The following is a 15936-nucleotide window of genomic DNA, read 5'->3' as shown; positions in this document are numbered from 1 at the left end:
CAAATTTCAAAAATATTTTTTTCAAATATATGAACAAAATAAATGATATAATGATTATTATAAGTGAATATTTCTTAAATAAAATTAAAATAATTAAGTAGAATCATTGCAATTTTTGTGATCTTAAAAAATATTTTAATACATATATTAATATATATAATAATATTTTTAAATGATATAATAATAATAATGATAAAAAATGATATAATAATAAATGATAAAAAAGAATGTATCATATATATTATAAATATAATGCTTATATAAAATAATAGAAAATTTAATAAAAGAAGAAAACAAAATGAAAAAATTTTTAATAAATAAATTTTCTAATTGTTATTTGATTTGAGAGATATTTATTTATAATTATTTATTTTTATATTAAAATTATAACAATTATGTTTTTTTGATCTTTAGTAATTTTTGGATATGCTGCAACTATAATTCCTAGTGTTTATACATATTATATTTCTACTGCACTTTTTGCTTTATTTGGCTTAAAAATGTTACGAGATGGTTATAAAATGTCTGCAACTGAAGGTCAAGAGGAATTAGAAGAAGTACAATCAGACTTAAGAAAGCGAGAAGATGAGGTATGAGTATTAAAAATATAAATAGTTTCAAAGAATTTTTCATTAGATTTTATAGTATAAGTGTTTTGAAACTATTCCTTTAACATTTTTGCAGGAATTAAATAATTTTTAAATATCATCACTTTCAGTATGAAAAAGAAACAGGAAGCACTTTAGTACAAGATCCAGAAACTGGTGTTATAAGGAAAGCAACAAAAATTAGTGCACTGATGCTCCTATCTAGGATATTTCTTCAAGCATTTACGTTAACATTTCTTGCAGAATGGGGTGATCGTTCACAACTTACAACTATTATACTTGCAGCAAGAGAGGTTAATGACATTTATATTTAATATTTGACATTGTAATATTTATAATTTTAGAATCATAGAAAAATTTTGAATATATTTATATTTATATTATATTTATATAAAAAAAAATATAAAAGATGTATAAAAATTTATTATTTTTAGGATGTTTATGGAGTTGTAATAGGTGGAATATTGGGACACTCATTTTGCACAGGATTGGCAGTATTAGGAGGACGAATGATAGCTCAAAAAATTTCAGTGAGAACAGGTAAAATGCTTTTTTTATATTAAAAAAATATATTATTATTATATATAAATATATATTATTATTATCAAAAAAATTTTAGAATCATATAATCTAGATACATATAAATACAAATCATTAAATATTAACATATAATAAAGAAACAAAAAAAAAATAATTAAAAATATTTTTATTATTCTTAGTGACCATAATTGGTGGATTGGTATTTCTACTATTTGCTTTAACAGCACTTTTTATTAGTCCTACGGAAGATGTATGAAAATAATATACAGTATTTATGTAGCTATATGTCATGAAATATATTTTGCTATAAGATAATGTACATATTTTTTCTATTTGTGTACAGACTGTTATGAAATAGTAAAAATCATAATGTACACTAAATTTTATTTCTGAAAAGTACTTATGTATATATTTTGTACATTATGTTTAAAATTATATTGATATAAATAATTAATAACTGTGAATAAAATTATTGTAAAATTAAATGATACAATATATCAAACATTAAACAACAATGTATAAATATAGTGTAAAAATAATAAGTAATATTGTTATAAGCTATTTTATTGAATATTTTATGTTAGAATATATATACAATCTACTTACATTACATAAATTTCTCAAGAAATTTTTTAAGACATTTATGTTAAATTACTATTATTATTCTTGTTATTGTTGTTCTATTGTTATTATTACTGTTGCTACTATTATTTTTGTTATTATTATTATCATTATTATTTTGCTAATACTATATTATTTTATGTATATTATGAAAAATTAATGTATTAAATCCACATTTATATATTAGGATTATAAATATGGAAAAACATGATTTTTATATATAATTAAATTTTAATTAATGTCAAACATGTAATATTTCTTTTATATATAAATATAGAATTAACGATATATATTGATGAGTAGATTTATTTTAAAAGAAGTAACGAAATATATAAATCAGCTGTAAAATAATTGTCATTTTCAAATATTGAGAAATACGAGTATTATAACATGTTCGCAATTATTTTAATAGTTTAACGCATAAAATTCTTGCAATTAGCATTATAACATATATGTGTATATCTATTCAGAAAATCAAGAAATGCTACAGATAATGTTGCACTGATAGTGTAACATTACGTACATTAGGTACAATGATTATTCTTCATGATCTATGTACTATTTACTTATTATTGTATTCTATGTATTATTGTTTCTTAATCCAGTTATTTAAGCACTGCAACCCTGTAAAATATAATTTACTTGTTCATAAATAATAAATACACATATATTTATGAATATTATATAAAATTATATAAAATAAAAAAATAATAGAAATATAGAAAAAAAAAATGTAAATCTGAAAATATATATAATCGTTTTAATTTGAATTTTATTTTATGATGCATAATTTAATAATTTATAAATATATTATATTATATTATTCATATTTATTCATATTTATAGATTATGTGTGTATATATATATATATACATATATATTATGTATATATATCTATATATATTTTTAAATATGCTTTGCTTCATATTTAATTATATATTTATTATTATAATTTCAACATATTATTTTTAGTGATATATTTTAAGTATACTAAACTTTTTAACTCAATAAGAAAAAAATTATATTATAAAATAAAAAATTATTTTTTTATATATATTTTTTTTTTAATATAAAACCTTTTTTTAACGTTCTGTATATTTTATCTTATTCTTTTGAAAATTAAAATATTTAAAAATTATAAAATATTTAATAAACTATGTATTATATTATATTATATATAAATTTTATTATCCTTACTTAATTAATATTAAATGAAGTTAATTCATGTTGGATTTGGCTGACCAGTAGTTCTACATTGTGCTTCAGATGCTCGAAATTTTTCGAGCCTATGTAATGGATCCATTAAGCTTTTTTCTTCAGAACCAGTAGATTCTGCTATTTCTACGTTACATAATTACATGTAATATACATTACATAATTATATGTAATAATACATATAATAATAACAACATATGATAATTTTAATATTAAATGTATATATTTACCTGTAGAATATTGGTTATTAGTTTGCGTTATAAGATTTTGATTTTTTCGTGCTTGATCAATATCTCTTAATCCTTGTTCTATAAAATCTTGGAAAAATTGATGCGATTTCACCAAAAAAGGTTGTACATCCGCTTCAGGATATTGAAGTTTAAAATCATAAAGCTGCATTAAACCCTATATAAAATAATATCAAAATATATAAATAATAAATAAATAATATAAATAAATAAATATTAATATTAAAAATAAAAAAATGTTAACCATTGGATAATATCTAAAATATTGATAATACATACTTCTTGTGTATGTTCTTTAGATCCAATCTTTTTAAATATTTCAGATAACTGTTGATGTGTGAATTTTGATAAATGTTCTTGAGTTTTTCCAGTGCTACTGGATTTTACAATCGATTTGGGATTACTATTAATTTCATCTGGTTTAAATGTCTATTAAACATTATTATAAGAAATTTAAACTTTATTATATTTTTTATAAGATATTAAATCTTATAAATCTTACAATATCTATCTAATAAACTAACCGTAATTAGTCTGATAAGATAGGAATGCAATTCTGATTCATTTGTATTATTTATTCGTGTTAAGTGACTAAGTATTGTACTGCCTTTTACACGAGTCATACTATGAAGAATTGTTTTAATTGTACGTAATGGAGTATCAGATTTTCGTTTTTTCCACCATATACTTGGATAATCCTGTCAAAAAAATATATTTTTAAATAATTCGATTATCATGAATAATATTCATAAAATATATGTTTATTTTATTCATAAAAAAATATATTTATTTATTTATTTATTACCTTAAGGAATCGATGTACTTCTAAAAGAATACTGTCATAATCTAAATCTGCAGCCCAATTAGGAATTGTTTTTACTATTTTCCATAAACATTTCATTACTAATTCTTCATATTTGGATGGAGCAACTGATTCAGCACATCCATGAAGTAATTTTATTAATACGCTTATTATTAAAGAAATAAAAAAGAATTAATTAATTTTTTAATTAAATTAATTTGAATAAGAAAATATATCGTTAAATATATATCAGTTAAAATATATATCAATTTTAATATTAATAAACAAAATTTTTTAAATTATTACCATATAATAGTAGTATGATTTGAGTTATCTATTATTTTACAAATAATAATATTAACTATGCGAAGATATGAATCTGCTTGATGTAAATGATTTAATTTATTCTCTGCTAAAAAACTGATCATTTGATCCACAAGTTCTTTTAAATGTATTAATGGAACATTCTTTCCCAGAATTCCAGTATCATAAAACTATAAACACAATAAATATATTTTATATCTTCTGTTATTTAATACCTATTATATAAAATAATTCTTACCGCTAGTAAAACCATAAATGTATTTCTAAAACCTTTAGGTATATCTGTGCCTCCTTGTTGTAAAGGATAAGTTTGTAAAAGTTTTAATTGCATATTTATTGAGCCAATAAATTTATCTTCTTTTGATTGCAAACTCAAAATTTGGTGAGATTTTATCAACTATAAAATAATTAAAGATTATAAATGTGATAATTTATATAAAAATATAAAATATATAAAAAAATATAAATATAAAAATATATATTTTAAATACAAACATTATCTATGCTATTCATTGATTGTATTGCAACAGCTAAATCTAAACTAGCCATTGCAAGAATTTTACGTTCGAGACTGTCTTCTTTACTTATATTAGTAGTATTCAATTGCTGTTGTGCCATTGATGCAGATTTTGATACTAACAATTTTGGAGGAGATAGAGGAATTACTCTGAAAAAATTTAACATATCAAAATCTAACATTTCTAATAATTTATTTTACTTATCATTTAAAAATGATATTAATTTTTTTAGATTATACTATTTATTTTTATAGTTTTCAACAATAATATAAAATTAATTAATTTTTAATATAATTAATTCATTTTTAATATAAAAATACAAACTAGAAAAAATTGCGAATTATATTTTTTATTTTTTTAAAGTAGAAAATGTAAATAATTATAAAAAAAAGTAAATACTTACGGTACTTTATGTAAATTTATTGTGTTGGGATTTTCATCTAAATCTGTTAAATTAATTTCTTGAAGAACAGGATTACAATATTTTACTGGTGCATTTAACTCAATTTTTCGTAAAAAATCCATATCAAGTCCAAATGGACCTGAAACTTTTGGTTGTGTTGATGTTGGAGAATTTCTAAAAATGAAAATTATATAAATGTTATGTAAAATTTTATTAATAATAATATTATTTATTATACATAATTTTAATTTAACATTACTATACTAAATTATCTCATCACCTTAACAATATTGAACCAATTTCAAACTACAAAATTTAAAACATCAAATGCTATTATTTAAATGAAATTATTTTTATAAAATTAATGAGATCATTATTTTCATAAAATATTAAATTTAAAAAGAAAAAATAAATATATATATATGTAATAATCAATTAAAAAAAAAAATTTACACTACTAAATTAAAGACATAATAGATTAAACATGCATTTTTTTGTTATTTCCAAAATACACCCGCCACCACATAGCATATTGAAAACAAATCACAAGAAGCACAAACGTTTTAGTATCATCTTCATGATGATTTGGAGATGAAATATTTATTTCTGATGATATGTTTGAAAGAGGTTCATTAGTTTCATAAGATTCGGTTGTTATATGTTCTGTTGTTACAATCTCTGTTGGCCTGGAAAATTATTAAAAGCAAATTCATTCAAATAATTTATTCAAATGAATAAAAAAAATAAAATAATTAAAAAATATATTAAAATTGATATATTTAATATTAGTAATATAATAATGATATTGAAAACAATTAAATATTGTATGTATATATAATATATATACAATCTAAAAGTTGTAATATATAAAATATATAATTTTATAATAACTATTAATAAAAATTTTAAAGCAAAAATATGTAATATATATATATATATTAGACTTACAATTCATTTGATTGAGATGGTTCAGAAGGCTGAGGTTCAAGTATTTCTTCTTCGTTTTCTTCTTCAAATTCTACTTTAATGTCTTCATTAGAAGGAATAGGTGTTGCATTTGAAGGTGCAGAAAGTCTATTGGTAGAAGCCGATTTATGAGGTGCTGGATAATTTTTAGCAGCTCTTTTAATACGTTCATCTAGTAAAGATTGATCTTTTTCAGATATCTAAAAATCAAAATTAAATCATAAAAAATTATAATTATATACAACAATAAAATAAATATCAGTTAAAAAATGATTACCTGACCAATGAGCTTATATATTCGTTCTCCTTGAAGAAAATATGCTTGAACAATACAATTTAAAGCAGCATTTCTAACAGAATTATCACGATCTGCTATTTGTTTTGCAATTTCTTTTAGTGCTACAGATGTAGATGGTTGACAAACAGATAATCCATAATTTTCAATAAGAGAACCAAGTTGATCTAAACATTCTACAAACATAATTTATTTAATATTTATTTAGTATTATTTATATTTTTTTTTATTTATTATACCTGTTCTTTGTCGAGCATTTTTAGATTTTAAGCCTTCCATTACATAAGAAAATAATTTGCTTACTGGATATACTAATGCGATTTGTTTAAATAATGCACGTACTCCATTACGTACTGCATCTTTTGGATCACCAATCTAAATAAATATTATATAGAGATAAATATGTTGATAAACAAATAATAAAATAATAATATTATCGAAATAATAAAATATGAAATAATTTACTTTAATAATAAGATATGGAATAAATGATGCAGCTTCGTTTTCAAACATATGATATTGGTTTTCTATTAATAAATTAAATACCATTCGCAAATATTCTAAACCTTTTAATAATACTGAAGGATTAGTATCAAAGAATCTCAATGTCAACCATTTAAGTATAAGATCTAAATTCGAAACCAATGCTTTGCTATTATCAGGCAAATCCTAGAATTATATTAAATTATTACAAATAGAATTATTAGAATTATTACAAATATAAAAAATATTATAATAGAAAGTTTATATTTATAATAATTTAATGAAAAATTTAATATAATAAAATATAATAAAATAATTACCTCAGTTAATGCCTCAATTGCCTTAAGATGATATCGAAAATCTGAATGAAACATATTTGCTAATAAAGTTTTATTCACATTTGCAGCAGTCATAAGTTCTTTTAAAAGTTCAACAAATTCTTCCCTCGGTGTTGTAAAGTTCCATTTCAAAACTTTTAATTTTTGTTCATCAATTAATCTTTGATGTTTTAAATTATTAATAGCCAATAAAGGACTAGTATCTATATCATCATCTTTTTTACGAGCACTACTAGGTTTTGATCTCGATTGATTTTGTTTAGGTTTTACTACTGCTTTTGCAGCTTTCAAAGCTCCAGCACTTTTAACGATTTTCTGATTATTTTCCTTTGGTGCTTGTTTTTTCGGTAAAGGTTTGATAGGCAAATTTGGTCGACATTTATCTAATGCAGCAAGTACTACAGTTCGTGATCCTGGTTTTAGCTTTTCTGTATTTCTAGCCATTACTTCATAAGATAAATGAATCATAAATCCTAAAACTGCTTCTTGAGCATTTTTCCGCACATCAGAATTACGATCCTCTAAATTATTGTACAAATATGGAAGACATACAAGAAGTTCTTCTTTTGCTATTTGTTTTACAGGAATCAATGGTAATTTTTGTGCTAACCAATTCCAAACTTCAGCTCTAAGTATTGGAGATCCAGATTTCAAAGCATCTCCAATCATTTCACCATCAAAAAATTCTTTGTAACCACATTGATCTCCCCATGTATTTATGCAAGAAATAGCTGCAGTTCTAATCCAATTTTTATTATCTCCTAAACATTGTACAAAGCCAGGGAAAAGAACTCGAATATGTTGTTTTGCTGAAGAACCCATTGCAACAGCTAAAGCTTGACATATGCCTAAAGTTGATTGAGCTATTTTACTATTGCTATCAACTAAACGTAGTGCCAAACCTTGAGGTAAATCACCAATAGAACTTTTTATAAATTTTGCTTCAGATATAATAGTATTTATTTTTTGTAAACCTTCATTTCGTATCTAATTTAAATAAAAATTATTTAGATTATAAAATAATTGTACATTATAAAATATAATATCTACCTTCCAATTTTTATCAGATAATTCATTAAGAAGTCCTTCTGTAATTTGATTACTAATATCAACACGTGGAATAAGATTATTAATATCAATTTCACTGTTACTACTAGATTTTTTATCAATTTCTATATCATCATCATCATCGCTTATTTTATCTTTTTTGTTCTTTATTCCACGAATTGGTATAGGTGGTGTCTCACCATTATGCTAAAATATAATTTACATTATTAAATATAAAATATAAAAATATAATATTATTATTATTATAAATATAATATTAATTTATATAAAATAATATTATATAATATATATTATATATTAGAGCAAATAATAATTTATTATAGATTTACCTTTTCACATTCTTGTTCAATTTGTTGACGCAAAACTGGTTTTTCATTTTCAAAAAATATGAGTAATGGTTTGCCCATAAATAAATATAATATACCTAATAATGTAATTGCTGAAGTTCGAACACCAGGATTTGTTGCTGCAACTGCTTTTTTTATATTTTCCATTAAAGATTTAACATTGATACTAAAACATGTAACATATATATATTAAATTTTATTACTATATTTTACTCTGTGTGTGTGTATATATGTGTGTGTATGTATGTTAAATAAATATATTATTTATAAAAAAATATTATATTAAATAAATTATTACTTACACACAACCAAATTCTATGAGACCTCGACATAACAATGCTAATGTTTCTTGTTGAACTTTAGGATTCTTTTGATTAAAAGCAAATGTTATTACTTCATGTGCTACATATTCTAAACTTGTTGCTTCTGCTATAGTTAAAAGAGTTTCACCAGCAACTGCACTGTTTTTTGCATCTCCTAATTTTTCAGTTATATCCATAATACAATATTCACAAATAGTACTACAAAAAAATATAAATATATTCTATGCAGGAAGAATATAATATATAAAGTATAATATATAAAGAAAACATAATATATAAATTTTAATATAATATACGAATTATCTTACGTTGAAAATGGAAAATTTTCTGCCAAAAACTTTACTATTTCTAGTCGTAATTTTAAAACTTGAAAATTTGTATCTTTAAAACCTGGTTTTTTTGCTAAAGTTCGTACAATAACTTGTATAGGTATTTCCGTTGGATCTATTTGTTTTACAAACTAAAACAATATTACATTTCTTGTTAATTAATATTTTTTACAAAAGTATAAATCTATTATTAAATAAATTATATAAATATTTCAAGTACCTCTAATAGTTGTTCAACTGCAGCTAATCGAGCTTTCCAATTACTATCAACAAGTCCAGTAAGAATATCACCTGGTAGTAATTGAAGAGCTAGTTCTTCTATTTCTTCAACACTATAATTTTTTTCTATTTGAATTTTAGTAGCAGACTTTTTAGAAATAGCTGAAATAAATAATAAAGATTAAATTATACTTATTAACATCGTAAATTTTATTTATCATATTTGTTTACCTAAATTAGTTAAAGAGGAAGTAGATGGTTTTTTAGAAGGAAGTTTTTTAATTGTATTATTATTAGGTTTTTTTGTAGTTTTTGATTCTGATTCTTTAATTTTTTCTATCGATTCAATTTTATTTGGTGCAGTATTTGGTCTTTCTGTGGTTACTTTTGATGTATTAGGAATTTTAACATGTATTACAGCTTTTTCTGCACATTCTTTTATCTAACAAAAAAACATAAATATAAAGCAATAAAATTTAAATAAAAAATTTAATTATTTTTTCTATAATTGAAAAATTTATAATAAATTTTCTAAATTAACCTTAGTCATTTTTAAATTATCTATATCCGTAAGAAATGGCATCATAGATTTTTCACCAATTAATTTCATGGCTGTACCAAGGGCCTCTGCAGAACTATCTCGTACAGTTGGATCTAAAATAATTAAATTTAAAAATTATAAATATAAATAAATATTAATGAAATATTGATTTCAAAATATACCTGGTTCATTTAAAGTTTTTAAGAGTACAGCAGTATAAGCTTTTAATAATTTTTTATTTAAAGTTGGTGGTGGTGTGCGAGAGAAACATCTTGCTAAATAAATAGCAGTTTCTGCTTTTACTGCAGGATTTTTGTTTTCTAATGCTGCAAGTGTATCTTCTAATATAACATCAATAGAAACCTAATAGATATATAAAATATATTATTAATCAATCTTACAAGATATTATATATATTCAATCTTATAGAATATAAATATGAGACATTTGAATTATAAATATTATACAAATTATAAAAAATACATTACATATGAATTAGACAAAACTATTATAAATAAATTTTTAAAACAGTAATAAAATTAAATCTATATAAAATTCGATATTATATCAGTATCAGATGTTAGATATAATATTTATAATGTTTATATTATGTTTTATATTTTTATTATAATTCTTTAATAAAAACATTTATGAATATTTTATTGTATGACATTTTAGTTTTATTTAAAATGTATTGTAGAATATTAGAATAAATTTGGATATATTTATACTTACACTAAGAAAAATAGCATCAGCAGCTTCTCTAAGTGCTTGTACAACATTTTGCTTCTTTTCACGAAATTTTTCCAAAATTGATGAAAGACAAGCTATTGCATAAGGTTGAAATCGTTTCTTAAGACCAGCTGCTAATCCTGCCAAACATTTTCCAGCCAATGCAACTACTAATACATTGGTATCTTTGGATATAATCTGTTTATAATATTTAAAAATAAACAAAATAATATTTAATATATTAATAATAATATAATAGTAGTAGAGAGTAATAAAATAGATGCATACTTTTTTCAAAGCTCTTACTAAATCTCCATAATCACCATTTTCCAATTTAGGATGTTTTACCAAAGCATCTAAAACTTCTAAAGCTTCTTTTCGTTCTTGCCATTTTTTAGCTTCAAGTTTTTCATAAAAATCTTTTGGAAGTTTAGAAAGTATATCAATAGGTTCTAACAATTCATAAGGATCAATTTCCGGAACACAACCACCATCACCATCATCTTTGCCCTCTTAAATATAAAAATTTTCAATTAAAAATAGAAATATTAAAATTACATATATAAGATTATAATTTTTAGATTATTTACCTTCACCGATATCACTTGTTGAATCTGTAATACATATTGCTTTTGGTTTTTGCGATTTTAAAAATCGAATAGGTACAACTTTTTCTTCTTTTAAATTATTAAATTCTGCTTCCAATTCTGTAATTTGCACTGGTTTTAATGTATTCAATTGTTGTTTTAAAGGAGCACCTATCCATCTAAATATTGTAAAATAAATGAATTTTTGTTACCATATATTATACAATACATAATAATAAATAAAAATAAATGAAATTAAAATACCTGTAAATTTCAACAACCATGAATTTTCCTTCTTCCCTAACAGTTTTATCTCTATCTTCAAGAAAACCAGGTATTTTCTTTATTAAAGGCTTTATATTAATCACTTTTGGTCCAAATTGCCTAAAAAATAAAAAAAAATGGATTATTAGTTATACTGAACTAATTTTTTTCATATGTTATTAATAAATTATATAATTACCTTAAAGCCAATGTTAAAGTTGAAATACATGCAGCTACAATTTTTGGATTCTTTGCTTCTGTCCCTTTTAGTAATTCTTCTTGTACAGCTTCATGTTTTTCAATTTCTATATACATCAGTGTTATTTGTACTGCCAATTCTTTTGTTTTGACTTTAGGAGCAGCAATACACTTAGTAACTATTCCATTCATAACTTCCCCAACAGTTCTATAAAATTATGATTTGTATAATTTTATTAAAAGTATTAAAATATATATATTTTAATATACACAAAAATATATTAAAAAGCTTTCAGATATGATATTTTATAAAATAATAGAGAATAAAAAGAATAATAAATTATATATTTATATATATATGTATTTAATTTAATAAAATACATACTTTCCTGCTACTGCAGCATTTTCAATGAAAGCTAATGCTGCTTCTAATCCTTTTTCTTGAGCAGCTGCATTGCTATCTATCACAAACTTTTTGATATATCCTAAGAATTTGTTCCACTCTGGAGACTTTTCATCATCAATACATTGGAATGTATTTACACATTCTTTATATCCATGCAAACGTGCCCGCCATAACTATATGTAAATAATATTAATATTAAAAAAATAAATCAAAAAATCTTTATTAAAGTTTTTTTAAAGTTTTTATTAAAGTAAATATTAAATTATATCAAGAAGTACATATTACCTTATGCACGCATCTTTCCTCTAATGGTAGTTTAATATATTCTGTATCTTGTTCCATTATTTTAAAATCTACAAAGAGAATATCTATTTTTTAATTTTATTTTTTTTTTTAATCTAACCTTTTAATCTAATTAAATCTATTTTTAATATTTTATAAATACAATTATACATTTTATCAAAAATATTAATAATAAAATTATTTGCAATAAACATTATATAATTTTTTTTATAAATAATAATTAATATAATTTTATACAACTTTTAAAGAATATATAGAATATTCAGATTCAATTTTATTTAATTTATGATTGCAGAAATTAGAATAAAATATATATTACACATAATCAATATGTGAAATAGACTTTCAATAGACAATATTTAAAATATTTTATTTTTAAAAAATAAAATACATTTTATAACTACAGCAATTTCTATTGATATATAAATATATTTTAATAAATATTTTATTCTTATTTATAAATATGAAATAGAAAAACATAATAATAATAATAACTAGATTGAATTACTCAAGTCTTAATATTAACATATAAAATAGAGAAATTAAAAATTATAATCTTATTTATATATTAATTATATTTTTTGTAAAATATTTAAAATAATTAAATTTTATATATAAAAATTAAAATTATAACTCAAAGATATTGTTTGCTGTAAATAAATTTATTGCACAATAATATATTTTAATTTCAATAATTTACATATTTCATACATAACGAAGAAAATATTAATTTATCTTTATATATCATATTTTATATTAATAAAATAAACCATAAAATATAAGAAATTTTGTTTTTTATAAGAGATATACAACAAAGCGTATTCTTCGTAAGGATTCATCATTAAAAATTCGGACCTACCTTATAAAACGAAGATATAGGAGAATATCTTTTGACAGAACGTTCTTAGAAAAATGTTGATTCAGTTCATTCGAAATATTCACGTAACCAAACTGTAAGGTCTGTTATGACCTTTCAGTGGCCGTTGAATCGTTTACATTTAATTTTCAAATGTAAGTTCTCTTTACAACCGTCAAGCTAAAAGCAAACAAAAAGACAACTATATCTTTCGAAACTACGAATTTCTGAACCCGGTCAATGTTGCAGTTTGCTACTTTCGTCGATAGATGGTACTAAAAGCCAATTTCTTTTGTTCTTCATCTTATGCTTCATTCTTTTAACCTCGTTTTGCAATATAAAAATTCTTTAATTTCACATATTTTTATCAAATAGTCCTAAATGATCATATATTGAGATTTACAATTTAATGTTTTTTTCTTTTATTTTAAAAAAAATTAAAATATTTTAGTAATATATAATTACAAATATAATATAAATAATATTTATTAAATAATATTAAAATTTTTTTAATTGTATATTATATATACAATAATACATTCTTCAAAATATTATATATATATTTAATTTTATTTTGCATTATTGACTTGTAAATTCACTCAATATAAAAATAGTTACGATGTTTATATATACATATATTATATACAATGTTATTATATTATTATATTATGATATTATATTTTATTCTTACAATTTATAAACATTTAACAATATAAAAATAAACATATAGATTATAAAATCTTGTATTTTAATGCAATTATTATAATAATACTTACCTAAACATTAAATAAAAATTAATTATTAATTATTTTATTCATTCAATTTAATTTGAAATGTTAATATATCATATTAAAAATAAAGATTTTATAAAAATTCTATAGCTAAAATATATTTATACAATTTTATATATATATATATAATGTTATATATTGTTATATCTAAATATGATTACAAATTTTTGTATGTTTTCATAAATTACTTATAATTTATAATATTGTTAACATAATATTGTTTTATAATTATTTTTAATAATATTATCATTAAATTAATATAAATTTCATATATCATAGAATGATTATAAATACATATAATATATATATTGCACGTATACGCATGCGCGTGTGCGTTCATACACATATTGAATATAATATATCTACTTTTATATATACTTTTAAAATATATATGTTTATATTATATCTGTTATAAAAATTAAATCTAATTATATTTTTAATAGCTTAAATTAAATACATATTTATAATTAATAATAATATATAACAATGTTTAAAATATATTGATAATATTAGTATAGTATAATATTAGTAAATATTTAAACATTTTCTTATAATTATTTGAATATTTAATTTTTTAATTGTAATTAAATGCAATAATAAATTTTATTTGCTAGTATAATAATATTATATAAAAATTAAAAACGAAATAAATATTATTCAATACATTTATTAAAGTATTAAACACATTATTGAATTATAAATATATATGAAATATGAAATAATAAATTGTTCTAACATATTATCAATAAAGAAAATTTATGTTAAGTGTAACAATAATTTATTTGAAATATTATGTCAATAGTACATTTATAATCTATAATAATATTTATATGATAATAAAAATTTACTTGAATCTATAAAATACAATGATATTATTTTATTGAAACATGTACTATATATATAACATTAAATAAATTAATACATTACTTTCGATTTCAGAATAATTGCTAATTTTTATATAATTAGTACTAATACAAATTTATAAAATGAACATATTCTATATTATAAGAAAGCAGTAAAAAATAATATTCTATGTCATAAACAAATAAAAATAACACATATATGTACTTATTTTTATATAAATGTTGATATTTTAAGTTTAATAATGCTTTAAGAATCAAATATTTTATACATATGCATATTTTATACATACATACTTAGAAACAGGTTTGGAGAATACCAGAAACATATTCATATATTTTTTTAAAAGTTTATTTATCCTAAGAGATATACAAAACAAACATTTCTTTTGTAACTGTTATAATTCCCCTATAATAACACAGAAAATTCTGCCATAATTTTCAATATCTGTTTTATTAATTATCTCCATCAAATGGATATTTTTGTATCAGTACAATTCATTTTAACCAGCTATGTTAAAATTATGCACATCTGCAAATCAGTATTAAAATATTACAATTTCATATTTTACAGTATTCGTCCTCTAGCTCCCTCTAGAACAGGTTCTTATATAATCACATAATTATCCATTATATGACAATGTGCCAGGGGAGATGAAAAGCTTTTATGTCAAAAAGTAGTACTGCTGAGCCAAATCAAGGTGCAAGTCAGTCTGACTGTAAAGAAGCCTCTTGTATATTCATTTTGCAT

The 15936-nt window shown here is 20.9% G+C and overlaps 2 protein-coding genes across 3 annotated transcripts in view; one reads left to right on the top strand and one right to left on the bottom strand.

Annotated features, from left to right (window-relative positions):
- The window catches only part of LOC102679420 (transmembrane protein 165), a 2815-nt gene extending 1348 nt beyond the window's left edge, over positions 1-1467 (top strand). The window contains exons 3-6 of the mRNA XM_006618108.1: positions 415-590; positions 719-901; positions 1043-1148; positions 1328-1467. Coding sequence (XP_006618171.1) covers positions 415-590; positions 719-901; positions 1043-1148; positions 1328-1404 — 542 coding nt within the window. The 3' untranslated portion in view covers positions 1405-1467. The remainder of the gene's footprint in view (positions 1-414; positions 591-718; positions 902-1042; positions 1149-1327) is intronic.
- A 588-nt stretch (positions 1468-2055) lies between these two features.
- On the bottom strand, positions 2056-13806 carry LOC102679545 (protein mini spindles). 2 transcript variants are annotated; one of them, XM_006618109.2, is made up of 32 exons: positions 13538-13806; positions 12661-12728; positions 12355-12548; positions 11971-12177; positions 11772-11891; positions 11511-11686; positions 11209-11432; positions 10924-11118; positions 10371-10551; positions 10189-10301; positions 9879-10089; positions 9649-9809; positions 9408-9559; positions 9079-9297; positions 8759-8942; positions 8412-8615; positions 7344-8348; positions 7006-7209; positions 6780-6915; positions 6523-6716; positions 6228-6445; positions 5840-5965; positions 5280-5453; positions 4854-5025; positions 4597-4755; positions 4341-4528; positions 4038-4200; positions 3757-3930; positions 3512-3661; positions 3215-3389; positions 2967-3110; positions 2056-2393 (listed from the first exon to the last, which is right to left on the bottom strand). In XM_006618109.2, the coding sequence occupies exons 2-31, from the start codon at positions 12715-12717 to the stop codon at positions 2992-2994; spliced, it is 5955 nt and encodes a 1984-aa protein (XP_006618172.1). In that variant the 5' UTR covers positions 12718-12728; positions 13538-13806; the 3' UTR covers positions 2056-2393; positions 2967-2991. The 2 variants fall into 2 exon arrangements, with proteins under 2 accessions (XP_006618172.1, XP_006618173.1); XM_006618110.2 differs by lacking the exon at positions 5840-5965.
- Between the last annotated feature and the right edge of the window lie 2130 nt (positions 13807-15936).

This window comes from Apis dorsata, unplaced genomic scaffold (genome assembly GCF_000469605.1).
Source record: "Apis dorsata unplaced genomic scaffold, Apis dorsata 1.3 scaffold_341, whole genome shotgun sequence".
NCBI classification, from domain to species: Eukaryota; Metazoa; Arthropoda; class Insecta; order Hymenoptera; family Apidae; genus Apis; species Apis dorsata.
Note: the sequence above shows the minus strand (reverse complement) of the source record. Positions and strands in the feature narration are given on the sequence as shown.